At 42.4% G+C, this 24,589-nt stretch overlaps 1 protein-coding gene across 1 annotated transcript in view; it reads right to left on the reverse strand.

Annotated features, from left to right (window-relative positions):
- The window catches only part of LOC141055754 (prostaglandin reductase 1-like), a 63,958-nt gene that overhangs the window by 17,845 nt on the left and 21,524 nt on the right, over positions 1 to 24,589 (reverse strand). Inside the window, exons 4-6 of the mRNA XM_073552449.1 lie at positions 18,761 to 18,928; positions 18,047 to 18,164; positions 670 to 825 (exon numbers count right to left, since the gene is read on the reverse strand). Of these exons, the coding sequence (XP_073408550.1) occupies positions 670 to 825; positions 18,047 to 18,164; positions 18,761 to 18,928 (442 nt within the window). The remainder of the gene's footprint in view (positions 1 to 669; positions 826 to 18,046; positions 18,165 to 18,760; positions 18,929 to 24,589) is intronic.

Consider the following 24,589-nt stretch of genomic DNA (forward strand, 5'->3'; position numbering starts at 1 on the left):
TGGGGCTGGGTGATGGCTTATTTTTTGTGCCCTGAGCTGACATTTCTATTAACACCACTTTTGCATAGATAGAATATTTTGATCACCTCTTTATGCATATTTATTTTCAATGGGGCAAAAAGGGGGTTATTTGAGCTTGTGTTTTTTCATATTTTTCATATTTTTTTAAAACTTTTTTTCCCCACTTTTTACTGTTTTCAATAGTGTTGTTAGGAGACTTGAGAGCAGCATAATGTAGGGGCAGAGAGCCTGATTCCAGTAGTTTGCTGTAGTTTCAGTAGTCAGTGTTATATCAGCAGGGGATTATCACTGCAAGACTAGGTTGCATATAAGCCAGTCAGGCTAATCTACATAACTCCGTCCATACCATTGAGTACAGCTACATCTACAGCAGAGAAAATTAAAATTACAGTAAGCAGCTCAGTAAGTGATACATCACTGGAATCAGGGTCCCTGCCCCTACACCATGCTGCTTTCAGATTCCATAGCAAAAAAGCAGCTGGCAGATTATCTTTTAAAAATATATAATATTTTATAGTTACTTGTATTTTATGAGAATGTGCATTAGGATGTTATGAAGGTTTTAGTTGGGCTGTCCTACATTTGGAAAATCATCGCTGTGTTTCTAAGTTATTCCACTAGTAATAATAATGATAATAACATTCTTACATTCTCAAAGAAGCAGTCATAGCCCTCAGGGGATGCCTTCTTTAACGCCTCCTCCAGTGAGCCCACTGTCTTGTAGTTGAAGGCTTCATCAAACCCGATATCTTTCAGATATTGAACTTTGTCATCTGAGCCAGCTGAACCAACCACCTTGCAGCCCTGAGATAAATGGCATATGTCAGCTGGTAACAGTATTAACCAATTACAGCATTTGATAAAGTGAATATAGTCATTGAGTCATTTACTGAGGGACCACTGAGATGGTAGGAGCCGAGCTCAAATTGCTCTACCCTACCAAAGCTCAGAAGCGTGGTAGAAGATGTTTAGACATAGTTGTGTTATTCCAATCAATGACAAAATCCCCCCCAAAAAAATCTAAAACAAGGATTTAAAAAGCAACAACGTATTCTTAAATCTGTCCAGATATTTTATAATATATAACTATAACTTATTAAAGTGGTACTGTTGTGTAGTTTATTACTTTTTGTGTGAAATTTCCACAAACTTCCTGTTTTCTACTGATATCTTAAAAATATATACTAAAGAGATGAGGATATTACTTGATTACCTAAATGTTTCACAGTTCTTTTCACATTGCATTAGCTGTGAGGACCTCCTTGATAACTTAGAATAATAGGGTATATAAGAAAGGGCTTTCTAAATTAGATAATATACTGGGCATATACACTGCTCAAAAAAATAAAGGGAACACAAAAATACCGCATCCTAGATATCACTGAATAAAATATTCCTTTCGCAAATCTTTATTCATTACATAGTAGAATGCGTTGAGTACAATAAAGCATGTGTGTATGGCCTCCACGTGAACGTGCCTGTATGACCTCCCACCAATGCCTGGGTATGCTCCTGATGAGGCGGCAGATGTTGTCCTGACGGATCTCCTCCAAGACCTGGATTAAAGCATCCAACTCCTGGACAGTCTGTAGTGAAAGTGGAGTTGGTGGGTGGAACGAGACATGATGTCCCAGATGTGCTCGATTGGATTCAGGCCGGGAGAATTGGCAGGCCAGTCAATAGCATCAATGCCTTCATCATGCAGGAACTGCTGACACACTTCATCCACATGAGGCCTAGCATTGTCAGGCATCAGAAGTACCCAAGACCCAGAACACCTGAATATGGTCTCACAATGGGTCTGAGGATCTCATCCTAGTACCTAGTATCAGTCAGAGTACCTCTGGCTAGAACATGGAGGGCTGTGCAGCTCTCTAAAGAAATGCCTCCCCATACCATTACTGACCCACTGCCAAACCGGTGATGCTGCAGGATGTCTCCACAGGTTCTCCAGACTCTGTCACGTCTGTCACATGTTCTCTCATCGGTAAAGAGAACAGGGCACCAATGTCGAATCTGACAATCTTGGTGTTCCCTGACAAATTCCAATCATCCTACATGGTGATGGGCAGTATCCTCAACATCCACTTGTGGACATCGGGCCGTCATAGTACCCCATGTAGTCTTTTTCTTTTTCTGACAGTTTGAACAGACACATGGATATTTGTGGCCTGCTGGAGGTCATTTTGCAGGACTCTGTCACTGCTCCTCCTGTTTCTCCTTGCACAAAGGAGGAAGTGGTCATGTTGCTCGGTTGATGCCCTCCTGCGGCTCCCTCCACATCTCCTGGTGTACTGGCCTGTCTCCTGGTATCTGCTCCATGCTTATTAAACTGAGCTGACAGACACAGGTACCTTTTTGCCATAGCTCAGCTTGATGTGCCATCCTGGATGAGCTGCACTACCTGAGCAACTTTTGCCTCATGACACTGTACATCTAGGGGTCAGAGCAATGACAAAATGCAAAAGAGGGCAAAACAGCAGCCAAAAAAGATAAGAACAGAGAAATGGTCTGTGGTCACCTCCTGCAGAACCACTCCTTTATAGTGATTGTCTTGCTAAATGCCTATCATTTCACCTGGTGTCTGTTCTATTTGCACAGCAGCAGGAGAAAATTATTCACAATTGGTGTTGCTTCATAACTGGACAGGTTGATTTCACAGAAGTGTGATTGACATGAAATTACATTGTGTTGTTTAAGTGATCCCTTTATTTTGAAGAAATGTACTACCGCAAAGACTAAAGATAAAAGTGGTACTAAGAGGTGGGGCACAGAAATTTGTTCTTAGGGGTTGAGAAGGTATAAAGGCAAGAGGGTCAGGTCACTTTGTGTGCCATAAGTGTTCTATTTCCTGTGTATGAGTGTTGTATACGATATATGTAGAAGGTTTGATATACAGGTGCTTCTCACTAAATTAGAATATCATCAAAAAGTTAATTTATTTCAGTTATTCAATACAATAAGTGAAACTCATATATAGAGTCATTACAAACAGAGTGATCTATTTCAAGTGTTTATTTCTGTTAATATTGATGATGATTATGGCTTACACCCAATGAAAACCCAAAAGTCATCATCTCAATAAATTAGAATGCTTTATAGCACCAGCTTGAAAAATGAATTTAAAATCCGAAATGTTGGCCTACTGAAATGTATGTTCTGTAAATGCACTCAATACTTGGTCGTGGCTCCTTTTGCATTAATAACTGCATCAATGTGATGTGGCATGGAGGTGATCAGCCTGTGGCACTGCTAAGGTGTTATGGAAGCCCAGGATGCTTTGATAGCAGCCTTCAGCTCATCTGCATTGTTGGGTCTGGGGTCTCTCATCTTCCTCTTGATAATACCGCATAGATTCTCTAAGGGGTTAAGGTCAGGCAAGTTTGCTGGCCAATCAAACACAGTGATGCTGTTATTTTTAAACCAGACATTGGTACTTTGGGCAGTGTGGACAGGTGTCAAGTCTTGCTAGAGACTGAAATTTACATCTCCTAAAAGCTTGTCTGTAGCAGTAAGCAAGAAGTGCTCTAAAATTTCCTAGTAGACGGCAGCGCTGACTTTGGTCTTTATTAAACACAGTGGACCTATACCAGCACCATGATATGCAACACTCACCCAATGGATATATATCATAAGCAACACTCACACATTGGACATATATTATATGTAGCACTCGCAGACTGGATATATATATCTTATGTAACACACACACTGGACATACATCATATGCAGCACTCATATGCTGGACATATATTATATGTAGCACTCATACCCTGGACATATATCATATGCAGGACTCACACACTGGATATATATCATATGTAGCTCTAACACACAGGACATACAAGTGCTTCTCACAAAATTAGAATATCAACAAAAAGTTAATTTATTTCATTTCTTCAATGCAAAAAGTGAAACTAATATGTAGAGTCATTACAAACAGAGTGATCTATTTCAAGAGATTTTTTCTGTTTATGTTGATGATTATGGCGTACAGCCAACGGAAACCCAAAAGCCATTATCTCAGTTAATTAGAATAATTAACAAAAACACCTGCAAAGGCTTTCTAAGTGTTAAAAAAGTTCCCTTAGTCTGTTTCAGTAGGCTCCACAATCATGGGGAAGACTGCTGACTTGACATATGTCTAGAAGGCAGTCATTGACACAATCTACAAGGAGGGTAAGCCACAAAAGGTCACTGCTAAAGAAGCTGGCTGCTCAGAGTGCTGTATCCAAGCATATTAATGGAAAGTTGAGTGGAAGAAAAAAGAGTGGTAGAAAAAGGTGCACAAGTAACCGGGATAACTGCAGCTTTGAAAGGATTGTTAAGAAAAGGCCATTCAAAAATTTAGGGGAAGTTCACAAGGAATGGACTGCTGCTGGAGTCATTGCTTCACGAAGAGCCACCACACACAGACCTATCCAGGACATGGGTTGCAAGTGTCGCATTCCTTGTGTCAAGCCACTCATTACCATTAGACAATGCAAGAATTATCTTACCTGCACCAAGGAGAAAAAGAACTGGACTGTTGCTCAGTGGTTCAAGGTGTTGTTATCATGTTTTCATATGAAAGAAAATTTTGCATTTAATTTGGAAATCAAGGTCCCAGAGTCTGGAGGAAGTGTGAAGTTTTCACAATCAGTGATGATTTGGGGAGCCATGTCATCAGCTAGTGTAGGTCCACTTGTATTTTATCAAGACCAAAGTCAGAGCAGCCATCTACCTGAAAATTTTAGAGCACTTCTTGCTTCCTTCTGCCAACAAGCTTTTTGGAGATGGAAATTTAATTCTCTAGCAGGACTTAGCACCTGTCCACACTGGCAAAAGTACCAATATCTGGTTTAAAAACAGCAGTATCTTTATGCTTGATTGGCCAGCAAACTTGCCTGACCTTAACCCCATAGAGAATCTATGGGGTATTGTCAAGAGGAAGATGAGAACACCAGAGCCTACAATGCAAATGAGATGAAGGCTGCTATCAAAGCAACCTGGGCTTCCATAACACCTCAGCAGTGCCACAGGCTGATCGCCTCCATGCCATGCTACATTGATGCAGTAATTGATGCAAATGAAGCCCCGACCAAGTATTGAGTGTATTTACTGAACATATGTAAATCATGCACCGAGGGTATTGCTCCAGATACAGCAGAGTCACGGACGGGAAAAGAAGCAATTTCACACAGTCCACTTTCTGTAACTATTTTACTTAGATATGAAATTATTCCTACTCGGTTTTGATAAAATCACAAAAAGAACATATAAAATAAATATTTTGTCAGAAGGCTATATCATCTGTGCTGAACAGCTCGGAATCCAAGAGAATTGTTTCTGTCAGGCTGCGTTCACATGTCGCGGTTTTTTTCGCATTTTCGCAGCGGTTTTTAACGTGCAATTTTGCTGCGAAAACGCAAAAAAAAACCAGCACCCCATGCATTCCTATGGGATTCCGCAATGCTGTGCTAATGCTGCGGATTTTCCCGACGGAATTGCATCGTGGAAAAATACGAAGCATGCTCATTAACTTTGCAATTCCGCCCACATAGGAATGCATTGTTCTGCTTACGTTCCGCATGTGGCTGTGCCCACCATGCGAAAAGTAAGCAGAACATTTGCGGATGGTACCCACGGTCCGGAGGAGAGTAGATTCTCCTCCGGGCTCTGGGTACCATATCCCTGTAAAAAAAAGAATTAAAATAAAGAATCGGGTTATATTCACCTTCCGACGGCCGCTGATCTTCTTCGCGCCTCTCTCCACGCTCCCGGCATCTTCCGGTCCCAGTAATCCTTAGCACGAATGACCACGATGACCTCACGAGATGCGACGTCGTCGTGGTCTCGCGAGACGCGACGTCATCGCAGTCATTCGTGCTAAGGATTACTGGGACTGGAAGATGCCGGGAGCGTGGAGAGAGGCGCGAAAAAGATCGGCGGCCGTCGGAAGGTGAGAATAACAATCTTTTTTATTTTTTTTATTATTTTTGCATCCTATCTTTTGCTACTGATGCCGCATAGGCAGCCTCAATAGTAAAAAGTAGGTCACACTCGCCAAACACTATGTTAGACGAGTGTGACCAACATGTCAATCAGTTCTCCAAGAGATGCTACAGATCGCTTGGAAAACGGTAGCATTCTGCAAGCTAATTACGCTTGCAAATCGATAGTTTTTCCATGGGAAAATCACAGGAATTTAAAATTCGATTTTCCCGCGGAATGGAATTCCGGAATTCTCGCAGTAACTTCCGGAACGTGTGCACATAGCCTTATATTCTCTATGTAAATTTACCTGTTGTCATGTCCATCTGAACCGTCCACCGCTACCTTATTACACCCTAAGAGAAGCTGGCTTAATTAAATGAGTGCAAAGCACGGGCTCGCCTGTGGTTTATCACAGTGATTCACAATCCTAAGAATATAGACTTGTATTCCTATTTCCCAACCACATATTCCCCTTCCGTTCCGGTGAAATCTCAAGAAAACTAGAGGAAGAGTCCGTCCTCGACGATATTAAGAATATTCCAAAATCAACCATATTTACATACATATCAGCAAAGGTGCCATGGACAAAGTCTGTTGGAGCCTAACCACTGCTCTGTTTTCCAGTTTTATATTGTTCCTCAGAGACTCCTCTTCCAGCAAACAAATAGGAAGCACAAGTCTTGTCTGGGGTTCACTGCATGCTGTGTCAGCACCAGAGAGTAGCATAGAATATTTAGTCAATGAACCGCAAAAGTCAATATACCTAATTAACTAACTATAGGCTTCATATCTCTTGGCGCCAGAAATATATTGTGATGCGTACACTTTTACTTACTGCGGCATCGCAGTGGGCTTTAGTGTCCTTTTGCCAGGTCTGCTCCAAACAAAATAATCAGCACAAGCAGGCGCATGTGGAGCTCCCCCAGCTGGTGAGCAATACCAAGGATGCTTGTAGTGTTACTCTTTAACGGGGCGTAGCAGTCATAACACAGTCTTTTAACCCTGTTCAACAGCAGTGACATCTTGTGGCCAGTTAACAAAATTAACTATAAAGAAACAAATATATTTACAGCATGTACAGGGATTATTCAGGCGTGCGTACAAGTATCCTCAATTATACTGCCCTGGTGGACCGACACACATCTCACATGCCACCCCACTAGAGGTGGATGAATGTAAGAGTGTGAACTTTAATGGCATCAGAAGAGTTTTAGGACCCTGCTGCTTTTGCATGTCTGTGCTGAGAACAAAGCCCGGGAAACTGTGTGCCTGGGGATGGGGTCTAGTGTCTGCTGTTTAGGACACTGAAGGATTATGCTGCTAGAAGCTGATGTGAAGTGAGGAGTTTGGACTCTAAAAAGACTTTTGATGCCAGCGTGTTAGTGAGGGTGTTAACACCTTCCTCTGGTGAACCTGTGGTTCTGTTGTGGAACAATTACAGTTCATTTATGAGAGCTGTGTGTGACTTTGGATCTCTGTTGAGTCCCTGCTGTGCTGAGCTGAAAAGCAACAGAAAACATTTATCCTGTGCAGATTCAGGCGGTTTGCTCTCAGGAGAATTGGTGAGTGACTGCTGGAGGAGAGACGGTATCCTGTACCATTTGTACTGAGAGGGATCCCGACAAGCTCGGTTGAAGTGCTATCCCGGACCGTATCCTGAGGCTTCAGAACTGTAAGTCCCCGGCATGTGGGCTCGGCTTCGGCCGACAAGACGCAGAATCTTGAGTTCCTGTGGTTGTTTTGGTGCTGAAGATTTTGGGACTGGCTGCAGCTGATGCAAATTATATGCCTGAGTAGATACTCACCTCAGGTACGGTACTGCAGTAATAGATACCCAGGTATCCCCAGATTAAGTGTTTAAGAACTTTTGATATATTTATATGTATTGTTATTGTAGGTTTTGAATGGTTTATACTCGGTGTGCCATCCCAGGGGGTCCCATAATACCACCTCATCCGATTTACACCTGTTTTCTTAGTACCTGGTTTGACCTTTTGGACAGGTAAATTTATTCTAAACCTCAGTGTAACACACTCAAAGTGGGAACTTTGGGATTGGCACATTGATTTCAGCTCTGGCTGAATGAGTGTAATTGAAAGGGAATTTCAGTCTGTTTCCCTCGATACTAAACCTCACGCCAACTGTCATTTTACTAAAGACAGTATTGTTATTTCTACCTCGGTTTGTGACCCACTGGATCTTATTTGGACCTCTGGTCATTACACCCATACAAAATCGATTTGGGCATAACACTGTGGAGGTACACTAGCATTAGATCTAGTTGTTCTACACAGAGTCGTAGGATAAGACATGGTAGGTTAAGAAGAAGGAGCTGCCGGATGCACAACTTCCTCTTTGGGAAATAGTCCAGCAACGCCTGAGGCTATTCTGGAACCACCCACCATCCATAATCCACAGGTGGTTCTTATACTCTCGAGGTAGGAGTAGGTGTCTCCCTCATGGCCAAAGTCTCTTCGAAGGAACAGCGCCTCAGCATGTTACAGTGAAGGTTTCACGAGGGACCCCAGTCACCGCTGGCTCTACCTCATAGACTGGTATGTTCGGGTCTTCCCATTTTTCACCACATACGGGATTGCTTCCCACCGCCTTTCCAACTTTCCAGATGGCCTCCTAGCCTTAACAATCACCTGATCGCCTGTAACACATTCGTCATTCCACACGGATCTCGAGTTAGGGTGTACCACTTGTCTCAGACGCTCCCCCACAACCTTGTGCACAGCCGTCAGTCGCCGGCGATGATCTTGGGCCCATGTGGTGGTATTTCGAGGCAGTGGGTTCATTGGATCAGGCATATGAAGATTCTTGATTTCCTGAACTGCCCTTCCAAACATGAGCATATGCAAGGAATAGCTGGTGGTGCTGTGTACCCTGTTGTTATAGACCCACATTAACTCGGGTAAGTATTCCAGCCAGCGGTCCTTTTGACTGTCCTCCAGAGTTCTCAGCATCTGGAGGAAAGTGCAGTTAAACTGTTCACATGTCCCGTTTCTTTGGGGGTGGTATGGGGTAGTTCGGGAATGTTCAATTAAGCTGATGCAGCTCATTCATCAGGGTGCCTTGTAAACATGCTCCCTGATCTGAGTAAATTTTCTGCGGATAACCGAAAACTTGTATAAAGTGTTTGCACACTGCCTTAGCAGCTGACTCTGCTATCTGATCCCTGGCGGGTATGGCCACTGCATATTTTGTGAAATGGTTGGTCATGACCCAACAGTACGAGTGTCCTGAGACAGAGTACCCGATCTGTACATAGTCAATCATCAGGATCTCTAGGGGTGCACACGTTCGAATGGTCTGAACTGAAGCCTGTTGTTCAGGATTCTTACTCAGACCAAAAGGCTGACACTTGAAACATGCCTCAGTCACCATGTCTTTCAAGGCAGGGCACTACACCAGCCGCTGTAGCCATTTGTACATCTTGTTGCTTCCAAAATGGAAAATCTGATGGGCTTCCCGAGCAGCCACCAAATTGCAATTCTAATGGTAAGTAAACAGCTCGACAGCAGCCCTAGAGTAGCTCTCAGCTTATCCCACTGTCTCAATAGCTTCTGACTCTCTGGAGTCAGACGGTCCTGTTCCTCTACCCTTGGTCAGACATTACTCCGAACCCACTCTTTCACTCTCCGTAGAGCAAGACAATCATCCTAAATTTTTCCCCAGTCAGCCAAGGTCTTACCCAACACTATCGGCATTCCAGAGGCCACTCCAATTGAATGAGCCATGTTTTGAAATGCGAGTAATCAACTGAGATTTGGGGTTTCAGTGTCCTCCAGCTCCTCATCAACATCCTGAATTGGTGACCCTACCAGAACCCGAGAAAGTGCATTAACATTACCATTCTCACTTCCCAATTGGAATTGGATGCAATATTGGTACTTGGAAAGGCAAGTCATCCACCTCTGTTCAAGAGCCCCTAGGTGGGCTAGTTGGTTATTGTTTGTCATTACAGTCACTTCAGCAGCCGTCAGATATTTCACAAACTTTTCGTATATGGCGCACACTAGTACCAAAAGTTCCAATTTAAAGCAGCTATAGTTGTTGGGGTTGCACTTTGACTCTCTCTAAAGACCGGCTGCCATAAGCAATCACTCTCTCACATCCATCTTGAACTTGAGATAGCACAGCGCCCAGTCCATGTAAGCTTCCATATGTGTACAATAAGAATGGGGCATCGAAACGAGCATACGCCAAGATCGGAGCACTGATCTTTTTCAACGCGTCAAAGGCTTCCTGCCGCAGTGGTCCCCACTTGATGAGTCGATTCTTGGGCTTCCCTTTCATGCCCCTCAGTAGCTCATTTAGTGGGCCACCCAAATGGGCGAATTTGGGTATAAACCTCTGATAATATCCAGCCAGACCTAGAAAAGCACACACTTCTCGGAGGGTATTCAGCCGAGGCCAGTTTCAGATGGCGTCGACCTTGCTGGTAGCCGGCTGCACCCCCTCTGGAGTAATCACATGTTTCAGGTATTCTATCTGCTGTTGAAACAGTTGACACTTCCTGGGTTTGATCTTGAGCCCATGATATTGTAACCGCCTCAGGACTTCTCTCAGCTTCTGCAAGTGATCTTCAAAGGAGGCTCCAAATGCCACCACATTGTCCAGGTATATCAACACCTAATTGAAGTTGAGATCACCCAAACAATGCTCCTTCAACCTCTGAAATGTTCCTGGGGCATTGAACTATCCGAACGCCATCCTTTTGAACTCGTAGAGTCCCATGGGTAGGATGAAAGCAGTCTTCACCTTGTCTTTCTCAGCCACTGTTACCTGCCAATATCTGCTGGCTAGATCAAGAGTTGAGAAGAATTTCGCATGACTCAGAGCAGATAATGACTCTTCTATTCATGGAAGAGGATAGGCATTGTGAATGGTCTGGGCATTCAGGTAATCCACACAGAACCGGAGAGACCTATACTTCTTCAGCACCAAGACCACTAGAACAGCCCAAGAACTCTGAATCTTGAATCACCTGATTCTCCAACATGTTGGACACCATGTCTTTCACCTCTTGGTACATCTTCAGCGGGATTTGCCGGTATCTCTCTTGGATTGGTGCAGCATTGTCGGTAGGGATTTCATGTTTCATAGCGGTAGCACACCTGAATTCCTTGTCATGCTTTGATAGCGCCTCCTGAAATTCCCACAAAGTTTATTCGAGAAGCTCTTGTTGTCCTGGGGTCAAGGTTCAGTGGAACACCCCCATTCGATCCATGATCACCCGGCCATTCCACTCCATGGTTGGAGCTTGTCTTTTCTGGACATCTATGGCAAAAGTGCAGGCCAACCTCTTATCTGAAACCTCTTCTAAACAATACTTTCTCATCGGACACATAGACTTTAGCCTGCAGGGTACCTCCGGGAACAGTCAATTCGCTGTCCAGAACATTAACACAATGTATGGGAATGCACTCGTCCTTCACAGTGATGAGGGCCCTGGCTACTAGTGGTCTGTTCATCATCCCCTCCTGAGTGGCAGGCTCAATTAAGACCTACAGTCAACTCAGACAGCATCCTGCTCCCACCGGCAACATCAATATCTATTCCTGATGTGGTGGGATTTTCACTGAGGTCTTAGGCGGCACTCTCACCTGTCCTTCGGCCCAGTCGCACATGGGGCTCTTTTGCAGGCTGCAGCTCCTTACCATCTGCCGCAGAATCTTCTGAGTCGGTCAGTGTCTGGTGGCCCGTTGACAATATTTAGGCCCTTCTTTGGCATAGAGATGGTGGTCGAGATCCCTGAGCACGTTCATGCCCAGGGTCACATCTAATCCTCTCCGGGAGGGATGGTCTAAGAGCATAATTCCCTTCTTGCCAATGTCCGTTCTCGCATCCAGACTATTCCCTGTACGTCCATTTCACGGTTATTGGCAGACATCAGCCTGATGACGCTTTCATTTCCTGGCTCCAGCATGTTCCCAAAATGCCTTTCTAAGAACTCCAGGGGTTTGATAGTACACTGTGACCCTGTGTCAAATAGACAGCATACCTTTTGACCTCCTAACTCGGCTTCCATAACAGGATTGCCAGCATATAAATCACATTCATTTTGCACAGGACTTGACTTTAGGTGGACCACTGCAGGTCACCTGACTATTGCAGCGGCCGTAAGTTTAACACCGGCTCAATCTCCATTTCTTCATAGCAGTCCCTAGCGATATGTCCGTATCGTCGACAGTGCCAGCATTGGGGGCCCCCGGAGGGATCGTGCCCCCCGATGTGCCATTGCCCACGGGATTTCGCATTCCAGTTGGTCTTGTTATTTGGTTTTGGGGCGGCAGTAATGCTGTCGGTGCAGGTGGTGGCCGACTCCTTATCTGAGCTACCTCTAAGGGGAGCTCCCGTATTTGTTCTTGCATTGCTGTCATCAGAGTCTGGACCGCCTCTCTCAGGGCCATTGCCTCCTCTGACCCATTCTGACCTTCTTTGACTTGGACACTGCTCACAGATTTCTTAATCACAGGATTTGGCTCCTCTTATGTAAGGACTTATTACCCATCCCATCAATGAACTGGTCTCGCAGGAGCCAATCCAGCTCTTGAAAGGCACTCATGCCTCTTGGGTCGCATCTCCGGATCTCCTGTATTGCTTCCTGAAGGGCGTTCACGTACTGCATCAGTAACGATGCAGTCGATTAAAAAAATTGCTCCTCAGCTGCACCACCTGCACACAGTTGCCATGGACCCTTTCCAACAGATCAAATATCTACTCTATAGTGTCCCTTTCAAATTCAGAGCACACCATCAATGTCCACCTGGCATCGCCTTCTAACACATTCAGAGCTATTTCCGCTTGTAACTCCAGGGTCAGGTTGCACACTTTGACTGCAGTTTGAAACCTCGCTATCCAATCCTGAAGGTCCATATTGTTACCATCGAACTTGGCCATGTGGTGAAACAGGGTTCCTGATGGAAAGTACAGCACCTTACCTGGGCTGACATCACGGGATCAGGCCGTACTGGTGGCACAGAGGCTGACTGACTAAGCTGTGCTGGGTAGAGCTGACCCTGCTGAGTTGGGGAATCCGGAATGGAGACATGAGACGACTTCAAGGTCTGTTTTCTGCCGTTTTCCCATTCATAACGATCGCTGTATCCTGCCGACTACGCCAAGTTGTAAATCATGCACTGAGGGTATTGCTCCAGATATAGCTGAGTCATGGACAGGAAAACAAGCAATTTCACACAGTCCACTTTCTCTAACTATTTTACTTAGAGATTAAATTATTCCTACTTGGTGTTGATAACCACACAAAGAGTACACATCAAACAAATATTTCTCCAGAAGGCTATATTCTCTGTAGTGAACAGTTCGGCACCCAAAAGAACTTTCTGTTATATTCTCTACATAAATTTACCTGTTGGCATGCCCATCTGAACCGGCCGCCGTTACCTTATTACACCGTAACAGAAGTTGGTTTAATTACATGAGTGCAAAGCCTACAGTTTAGCACAGTGATTCACAATCCTAAGAATATATACAGTCATGAGAAAACAGCAGAACCACACCAGAGCAATAGCTTCAAGCACTGATAAAGATGTGGAGCCCCTTATTAACTGAAATATCATAGCCTGGATTCAAACAATAGATGGTGCTTCAGCAGAAGAAAAATTCATATAGATCTGAGATCGTTAACTTGTCCACTTTTCCTCCCCCTGCATTTCTCACCTGCATGTCCACATGTCCCTTGAACACAACGTGAAGGGTGTAATAAAGGACTGAATATTTGTTTTCAAACCGGTGAGTGTCGCTGTTTTTCTTCTTTCTTAGGCCTCTTTCACACTTCAGTTTTTTTACAATCAGTCACAATCCGCCAGGTTTTGAAAAAAACGGATCCTCAATTTTCTTTTGAGGATCCGTTTTTTCCCCCATTGACTTCCATTAATGGCGGATTGTGACGGATTGTCGTCCGTTGCATCCTTTTTTTTGAGGATCTGCCAAAAGTTGCTGTCCGTCACCATCCTCATAGATTTCTAAACGGAGCTTGCAATGTTTTTTTCTCTGGCGGATCCTCCACACACTCATTTAACCCGAAATTCTTTCTGGGTGCCGGACAAAAAAAAAAATTATCTCTCTCTCTCTCCTTTTCCAGGCTGCGATTCCTTTAAAATTCTTCATTTTGCGGATCCTTCAAATCATCCAACAGATGTTCAATGATATTCAGGTCTGGGGACTGGGATGGCCATTCCAGAACATTGTAATTGTTCCTCTGCATGAATGCCTGAGTAGATTTGGAGCGGTGTTTTGGATCATTGTCTTGCTGAAATATCCATCCCCTGCGTAACTTCAACTTCGTCACTGATTCTTGCACATTATTGTCAAGAATCTGCTGATACTGAGTTGAATCCATGCGACCCTCAACTTTAACAAGATTCCCGGTGCCAGCATTGGCCACACAGCCCCAAAGCATGATGGAACCTCCACCAAATTTTACTGTGGGTAGCAAGTGTTTTTCTTGGAATGCTGTGTTTTTTAGCCTCCATGCATAACGCCTTATTGTATGACCAAACAACTCAATCTTTGTTTCATCAGTCCACAGGACCTTCTTCCAAAATGTAACTGGCTTGTCCAAATGTGCTTTTGCATACCTCAGGCGACTCTGTTTGTGGCGTGCTTGCAGAAACTACTTCTTTCGCATCACTCTCCCATACAGCTTCTCCTTGTGCAAAGTGCGCTGTATTGTGGACCGATGCACAGTGACACCATCTGCAGCAAGATGATGCTGCAGGTCTTTGGAGGTGGTCTGTGGATTGTCCTTGACTGTTCTCACCATTCTTCTTCTCTGCCTTTCTGATATTTTTCTTGGCCTGCCACTTCTGGGCTTAACAAGAACTGTACCTGTGTTCTTCCATTTCCTTACTATGTTCCTCACAGTGGAAACTGACAGGTTAAATCTCTGAGACAACTTTTTGTATCCTTCCCCTGAAAAGCTATGTTGAATAATCTTTGTTTTCAGATCATTTGAGAGTTGTTATGAGGAGCCCATGATGCCACTCTTCATAGGAGAATCAAATAGGAGAACTACTTGCAAGTGGCCACCTTAAATACCTTTTCTCATGATTTGATACACCTGGCTATGAAGATCAAATCTCAATGAGGTTACAAAACAAATTTAGTGCTTCAGGAAGTCCGTAAAAAGTAGTTAGAAGTGATCAAATCAAGAAAATGATAAGGGTGCCCATACTTTTGTACCGGTCAAATTTTGTTTAAATGCAGATTGCACATTTTCTGTTAGTACAATAAACCTAATTTGAATCCAGAAATATAACTGAGTCCATCAGTTATTAGATATATGAAACTGAAATAGCTGTTGCAAAAACCAAAATTGTTATAAAGAAAAAAGGTTAACATTAATAGGGGTGCCCAAACTTTAACATATGACTGTATTCCCCTCCCGTTCTGGTATAATCTCAAGAAAACTAAAGGAAAAGTCCGTCCTCGACTATATTAAGAATATTCCAAAATTAACCATATTTACATATATATCAGCAAAGGTGCTGTGCGCAAAGTCTGTTTGAGCTGAACCACTGCTCTGTTTTATATTGTTCCACAGAGACTCCCCTTCCAGAAGACAAAAAGGAAACACAAGTCTTGTCTGGGGTTCGCTGCGTGCTTTGTCAGCACCAAAGAGTAGCATAGACTATTCTGTCACTGAACCGCAAGAGAATGTGGTCCGTAACTAACTATAGGCTTTTATCACTTGGCGCCAAAAACATATTGTGATGCGTGGACGTTTACTTACAGCAGTGTCGCAGTGGGCTTTAGTGTCCTTCCGCCGGGTCTGCTCAGAACCAAATAATCAGCACACGCAGGCATATGCGGAGTTCCTTCAGCTGGTGAGCAATAGTGAGGATGCTTGTGGTATGACTTTCATGGGGCGTAGCACCTCTCTCCAAGTCCCAGTCCCTTCTGTTCCTTAACAGCTTGTACGGCAGGAATTCCCTAACATCAGGACAGGTTTGGATGCCAGACCAGCTCAGCTCCAATCTGCTGCTTCTAACTCAGAGGGTGCTGTCACAAGAGGATATAATCGGATCCCTCTCCAGCACAGCCTCACTCAGCCCTCATTCCTGCAGACCCTGCACAAGTTGGCCGCGCTTCCTTTTCCTGTGTTTCATTTTAGAAATCTCTCCTAAAACATCTTATAGGCATAACACAGTCTCATAACCATGTTCAACAACAGTGACATCTTGTGGCCAGTTAACAAAATTAACTATGTAGAAACAAATATACTGTATTTGCAGCAAGTACAGGGATTATTATTATTATTATTATTATTATTTATTTATATTGCACCATTGATTCCATGGTGCTGTACATGAGAAGGGGTTACATACAAATTACAGATATCACTTACAGTAAACAAACTAACAATGACAGACTGATACAGAGTGGAGAGAGGACCCTGCCCTTTCGGGCTTACATGCTACAGGATGGTGGGGAAGGAGACAGTAGGTTGGTGGGTTGCAGCAGTTCCGGTGTTGGTTGAGGTGATATCACCGGTAGTGGTGAGAGAGAAGTAGGTAGCGGGGTCATTGCAGGCTGTAGGCTTTCTTGAAGAGGTGGGTTTTCAGGTTCCGTCTGAAGGATCCAAATGTGGTTGATAGTCGGACTTGTTGGGGGAAAGAATTCCAGAGAATAGGGGCTATTCGGGAGAAGTCTTGGAGGCGGTTGGGTGAGGAGCGAATAAGTGTAGAGGAGAGAATGAGGTCTTGGGAGGACCGGAGATTACGTGAGGGAAGATATAGGGAGATTAGTTCAGAGACATATGGGGGAGACAGGTTATAGATGGCCTTGTTGGTCAGAATTAGTAATTTGAACTGGATACGCTGAGGGAATGGGAGCCAGTGAAGAGATTTGCAGAGGGGAGAAGCAGAGGAGTAGCGAGGAGAGAGATGAATTAGTTGGGTGGCAGAGTTAAGGATAGACAGGAGAGGTGTGAGGATGTTAGCAGGGAGGCCACAGAAAAGGATGTTGCAGTAGTCGCAGCGGGAGATGATGAGGGCATGCACAAGCATTTTAGTAGATTGAGGGTTGAGGAAAGGACGGATTCTGGAAATATTTTTATTCAGGTGTGTGTACAAGTATCCCCAATTATATTGCCCTCTCACACATACATTTCTGCAGGCCAACATTTTGGATTTAAAATAATTTTTCAAGCTGGTGTTATAAAGTATTCTAATTTAGTGAGATAATGACTTTTGGGTTTTCATTGGCTGTAAGCCATAATCATCAACATTAACAGAAATAAACACGTGAAATAGATCACTCTGTTTGTAATGACTCTATATAATATATGAGTTTCACTTTTTGTATTAAAGAACTGAAATAAATTAACTTTTTAATGATATTCTAATTTTGCGAGAAGCACCTGTGCTATCTGTGATTGTTATTTTACATGCATAATAGTTTTTGGGGACCGCTGTTAATAAACCCCTTTACTTGGTTGTTACGATATCCCATAGATATTACTGAATGATACTATTCTCATTTCTGGTCTCTTCTTCAGTTGTAATGGGCAGACACACTGAGACCTGACGGCTATTAGCATCAGAAGATAGAGTGTGGCCAGTCTTTTATAGATACTTGGTTACTTGAATGCAACAATTGCATCCTTTATAAAGAATTTCTTGCTGTCAGTTTACCACCAGTTTTTTTCACATTCACTATGATTTATTGTAAATATACAGTACATATATATTTCTGTTAGTGATGAAATGAGGGGCTTTACAAATTAAAACAAAACTTGTAAAGCTGAAGTTGTACACAGACATATTTCTGGGAAATGAGGGGGGTCACTATTTTTCATGGGCTGGTCTGGTTTGTGTGCAAGTGTGGCCCTTAGGCGTGCACAGAGGGTAACTATAGATAGAGAAAAATAGCGATGATATCAAGGCTTGCAATACTCCTACTAAGAAGCGCTAGTCTTTACCTCAAGCTGTTAAAAATAATACAAACCTCATAAAATAGTATAATAATAAAAATCTTAAAGTAACAATTTTTTTGTCCTCCTGGTGACTGTACTCACAATAATTTTTGCGATCTGCCCAACTAATGATCCAACAGCCCCAGCAGCTCCATTAACCAAAACAATTTCACCTTTTTTTGCACAGCAGATCTCATTTAAGCCAAAGTATGCTGTTAAACTGTAAAACAGAATAATTATTCAATTTTTAGCATTCATAATTTGCATATTAGCATTTATCCTGTCGCATATTTCCTTTATTCATTGTCTACACTATATAAGGAACAGAAGAAGATCAAGCTTAGCAAATCAACAGAACATTCGATCTTTACCTTTTTGTACCTGAATACAATGTATGAATTGAGACAAAACTCAGATACAGTAGGTGATTCATTAACAGTTGTACATTCAACATCAAATTCAGAACAAAACAACTACAATGCAAATGTTAGCCTATTTCATGAATGGCTCCATATTGTAGGTGAATGGATTAGATTAAAGGGATTGTGTCAGCACGAAATGACTGTTCAATCCAAATACTGGTGATCGGTGGATCACAGCTGTCAGCCATTTATATACACCTGCCCACCTGCTTGGTTTGCATCTATCTCCTGCCTTCTCTGGCTCTATGAAGCCAGAGCTGTCAATCAAGAGGAGGGGGGGATTTAGAGAAAACATGCATATATAAATGATTGGCATCGCAGTGATGCACTGAGTGGTGCCAATCATGGTTTCAACAGTCATTCTGTACTGACAGTCCCTTTAATGGATACTCACCCTGGCATTCCAATTGTTCCAAGAGCCAGAGACTTGGGAATGTGGTCAGGCCAATTTGCTAATAATGGAGTCAGATCTTTGCCTTCAGAGATTGAATGAGTTGTCCATCCAGCATTTGAAAGAACATAGGTGCCGACCGGGAAAGCAGTATTATTACTTTCCAAAACTCTATGGAGACAAAATTATAATGATAAATGTATTTCTTGTCTATCCCACTCATTTGAATAAATGTATCTATAATCATGTTTTTATGTACAACCAGTATTTAAGAGGGTTAACCAGGATTAAAAAAAATTTCTAGAAAAAATAGTAGACCAAAAACTATTTTGTTATTGTAGCTAAGTGAGTGGGGCTAGCTGAAATGTGATCATCTCAACTGCTTATTAAATGCATTCAAATCATATTTTGGCATATGCATCTTGGTATTTCAATGTCTTTTAACAGTTTACTTATAAAGATATTCAAGAGTAATTAGACAGAGCAAACCATAAATAAAAAGTCTTTTAAGGGTTTTCCTCTATTCAGACAACCCCTTGTCAATCACTGTTTTCCCCCCCAGAGGTGTATCTAGTTTCTCTGGCAAGAATTCAGTTTGGCGACCCCCCCCCCCACAAGAGCATATGCTATTTGCACACTTAGTCAGGTGCCGATGAGCTGCTCTTACTAATTCTGTCAATGTCCTTTGAAAAACTGAGAGAAGCAGGAAGAGAAGCTATTAGTTGGCTTACTTTGTGCAAGAAATTTGCTCTAAGGCTATGTGCACACATTGCGGAATTTTGTTGCGGATCTGCAGCGTTTTTTTTCCACGCGGATTTGCACCAAATTTTCAAAGGAGTACTCAAGCAATGTTAATCTATGGGAATCCAGAATTGGTGTGCACATGCTGCGGAAAATTCTGGACTGCTTCTCAGCGTTTTATTTTCCACAGCATGTCGAACCTTTTTGCAAATCTGCAGCGTTTCTGCTCCCATTGACTTACATTGTGTCAGTCAAATCCACAGCTAAACCACTGGTGTAAAAAGGTCTGTGGATTAGCTGCGGATTTGGGTGCCAAAAACGCTGCGGAAAGGAAGAAGGAAGTGTGTGAGAGGAGAATATTTGTGGGTCTGTCTGCTGGTGTCTGTCTGCAGGTGTCTGTATATGTTTGCGGGTGTATGTGTGTGTCTGTGTGTGTGTCTGTCTGCGGGTGTCTGTGTGTAGCCAGGTATTGTCTGATGGGACTACTACTCCCATCCGGCTTTGTCTGGTGTCACATATAACAGTGACAGCATGAGCTGATGATGGGACAGTAGTAGTCCCATCATCTGGTGACTGTATTCAATTGTAAAACAAGAAAAACACATTCGTACTCACCCAACACCTAATTCCCTGATGCCCTCGATCTCCTGCAACTAAAATAAAATAATAAACCAACACAAATACTCCCTGTCCGCCATAGTCCTAAATAATGAGTGTCCCACGACAATCTCATGGGTAGAACTGTCACACTGGGAGATGTGATCGCTCTACATGGCTCTGGTGATACAGTGACAGGAGGTATCCTCCTGCAGTGTATCACTGCGCTACCATCAGAGGTCACCGGATTTCATGCTGTCACTTGCAGCCCCGCTGCATGAGAAAATTCTCACATAGCGGTACTGCCGTAAGTGAGAGCATGAACTCTGGTGTCCTCTCAGTGATGCACATCCCCTGATGTGTCTGTTCTACACGTGAGATTGTCGTGGGACACTCGTTATTTAGGACTGCGGTGGGCAGGGAGTATTTGTGTTGGTTTATTATTTTATTTTTGTTGCAGGAGATCGAGGCATTTGGGGATTAGGTGATGCAGTAAGAATGGTTAATTAAGATTAATAAAGGGGTCTGTGTAATTATTTCAATTAAAGGACTTTATTCAGGCTGTTTATTTACCATATAACTATAGGATTAGTAATGGATAGGTATCTTATAGATGCCTGTTTATTACTAAGCTGTGGGCTTGATGTCAATATAAAGGTGACATCAACCCCACAAATATTACCCCACTTGCCACTGCTACAGAGCAAGTGGGAAGAGCGGAGGCTAAGTGCCAGAATTGGCGCATCTAATAGATGTGCCTTTTCTGGGCGGCTGAGAGCTGATGCTTTTAGCCTGGGGGGTGCCAATATACATAGTCCTTTCCCAGGGTGTTATTATTAGCCAGCAGCTGTCTAACTAGCCTTTGCTGGTTTGATTTTATTTTGTAAAATAAACAGTTATTGTGTTTGACGCAGATTTTGTGTGTGTGTCTTTTATTTAACTTTTTATGTAGCATTTTATTAATGGTCTGGCTATTAATTATCTGGCTGACACATACAGTTGTGGCCAAAAGTATTGACACCCCTGCAATTCTGTCAGATAATACTCAGTTTCTTCCTGAAAATGATTGCAAACACAAATTCTTTGGTATTATTATCTTCATTTAATTTGTCTTAAATGAAAAAACACAAAAGAGAATGAAGCAAAAAGCAAAACATTGATCATTTCACACAAAACTCCAAAAATGGGCCAGACAAAAGTATTGGCACCCTCAGCATAATACTTGGTTACACAACCTTTAGCCAAAATAATTGCGACCAACCGCTTCTGGTAACCATCATTGAGTTTCTTACAATGCTCTGCTGGAATTTTAGACCATTTTTCTTGGGCAAACTGCTCCAGGTCTCTGATATTTGAAGGGAGCCTTCTCCAAACTGCCATTTTTAGATCTCTCCACAGGTGTTCTATGGGATTCAGGTCAGGACTCATTGCTGGCCACCTTAGAAGTCTCCAGTGCTTTCTCTCAAACCATTTTCTAGTGCTTTTTGAAGTGTGTTTTGGGTCATTGTCCTGCTGGAAGACCCATGACCTCTGAGGGAGACCCAGCTTTCTCACACTGGGCCCTAAATTATGCTGCAAAATTTGTTGGTTGTCTTCTGACTTCATAATGCCATGCACACGGTCAAGCAGTCCAGTGCCAGAGGCAGCAAAGCAACCCCAAAACATCAGGGAACCTCCGCCATGTTTGACTGTAGGGACCGTGTTCTTTTCTTTGAATGCCTCTTTTTTTCTCCTGTAAACTCTATGTTGATGCCTTTGCCCAAAAAGCACTACTTTTGTCTCATCTGACCAGAGAACATTCTTCCAAAACGTTTTAGGCTTTTTCAGGTAAGTTTTGGCAAACTCCAGCCTGGCTTTTTTATGTCTCGGGGTAAGAAGTGGGGTCTTCTGGGTCTCCTACCATACAGTCCCTTTTCATTCAGACGCCAACGGATAGTACAGATTGACATTGTTGTACCCTCGGACTGCAGGGCAGCTTGAACTTGTTTGGATGTTAGTCGAGGTTCTTTATCCAACATCCGCACAATCTTGCGTTGAAATCTCTTGTCAATTTTTCTTTTCCGTCCACATCTAGGGAGGTTAGCCACAATGCCATGGGCTTTAAACTTCTTGATGACACTGCGCACGGTAGACACAGGAACATTCAGGTCTTTGGAGATGGACTTGTAGCCTTAAGATTGCTCATGCATAATTTTGTTTCTCAAGTCCTCAGACAGTTCTTTGGTCTTCTTTCTTTTCTCCATGCTCAATGTGGTACACACAAGGACACAGGACAGAGGTTGAGTCAACTTTAATCCATGTCAGCTGGCTGCAAGTGTGATTTAGTTATTGCCAACACCTGTTAGGTGCCACAGGTAAGTTACAGGTGCTGTTAATTACACAAATTAGAGAAGCATCACATGATTTTTCGAACAGTGCCAATACTTTTGTCCACCCTCTTTTTTTATGTTTGGTGTGGAATTATATCCAATTTGGCTTTAGGACAATTCTTTTTGTGTTTTTTCATTTAAGACAAATTAAATGAAGATAATAATACCAAAGAATTTGTGTTTGCAATCATTTTCAGGAAGAAACTGAGCATTATCTGACAGAATTGCAGGGGTGTCAATACTTTTGGCCACAACTGTACATATCTATCTATCTATCTATCTATCTATCTATCTATCTATCTATCTATATATATACTGTATATATATATATATATACATATGTATGTGTCAGCCAGATAATTATATATAAATGTGAGTGTATGCTGTTTATACATATATTATTTACTTATATTTGTTATGTGTGTGTAAACATTATATTTGAACATGGTATGTAATGATACTATGGTCTTCAATAGAGAATGTAACAGAAGAGGTTGGACAAGGAAATTGCATCACAATTCTTTTTTTTTGTTAAATTATATATATTTATTTAGCTTACGCATACAAATCCTCATGGAAACCCGCATCAAAAACGTGCAGATTTTCAAATGTATTTTCTGCCAAGAGAGGAAGAATCCGCACAGATTTTTACAAGAGCAAATCCGCAACGTGTGCTCATACCCTAAGACTTTGGTGCGTGTTATCATATTTTAAGCTACACTTCTTTTACAATTAACCATACCCTTTTCAGCAAGGTCACACCTCCTTGTTGTAAAAAAAACTCAGAAAGTGTATAAAACACAAAATAAATATGGTGCAAGTTATTTAACATAGCTTTTTGATGTAAATTACAACCGAATTTTAGCTAATTTACTTTAACAAAAATACCTCATTATGTTAAGCAATATTTTGGGCAATTATAGCTCAGACTGGTCCAAGCTTTTCTGCCAGAAAGCTGGTGTGAAAAGCCAAAACATTTTTTGCACGACATGAAGCTATGCAAAAAATTAGTGACTTTTGGCATTCTCATGCTATTTTGGTCTAACTGCAACAAAGTGGGAGAAGCTGGGGAATGATGGGGTATATTGACCCCTGCTTGTTTGGGGTACACTGGAAATAATTTGTTCTATAAAAATACACTATTGTACTATAAAGACACGTGGTCAAATTTGTTGGTACCCCTAGTTTAATGACAGAAAAACCCACAATGGTCACAGAATTAACTTGAATCTGGCAAAAGTAATAATAAATCAAAAATCTATGAAAATGAACAAATGAAAGTCAGACATTGCTTTTCAACCATGCTTCCACAGAATTTTAAAAAAAATAAAACTGATGAAATAGGCCTGGACAGAAATGATGGTACGCCTGAAAAAATATGACAAAAGGGGCATGGTAAAGCAAGGTGTGTCCACTAGTGATGAGCGAGTATACTCATTGCTCGTTGAATACATGTGGGAATTCCCTAACAAACAGGCATTCCACACATGTATTCAGCCTGTCTGCAAGTCGCAAATCATGCAGATAAGATGATGAAAACTAAATGTCTTAGCACGCTAAAATACTCGAAGGACACCCGAGCATGCTCGAGAAAACCCGAGCAACAAGTATACTCGCTCATCACAAGTGTCCACTAATTAGCATCACAGGTGTCTACAATCTTGGAATCAGTGAGTGGGCCTCTATAGAGGGCTACAGATGCTCACTGTGCTGTTGGGTGACATGGTGTGTATCATGGACCAGAGGAAGCGAAGGAAAGAGCTGTCTCAGGAGATTACAAAGAAAATTATAGTCAAACATGTTAAAGGTAAAAGTTATAAGACCATCTCTAAGCAGCTTGATGTTCCTGTGACTAAAGTTGCACATATTATTCAGAAATTTATACTCCATGGGACTGTAGCCAACCTCTTTGGACGTGGCTGCAGGAGGAAAATTGATGACAAATCAGAGACAGATAATACAAATGATAACAAAAGAGCCCAGAAAAACTTCTAAATAGATTAAAGGTGAACTTCAAGTTCAAGGAACATCAGTGTCAGATCGCACTATCCGTCATTGTATGAGCCAAAGTGGACTTCATGGGAGATGACCAAGGAGGACAGCATTGTTGAAGAAAAATCATAAA

The sequence above is a fragment of the Dendrobates tinctorius genome, unplaced genomic scaffold (genome assembly GCF_039654945.1).
Source record: "Dendrobates tinctorius isolate UK_male_01 unplaced genomic scaffold, ASM3965494v1 ptg000191l, whole genome shotgun sequence".
Lineage (NCBI taxonomy): Eukaryota > Metazoa > Chordata > Amphibia > Anura > Dendrobatidae > Dendrobates > Dendrobates tinctorius.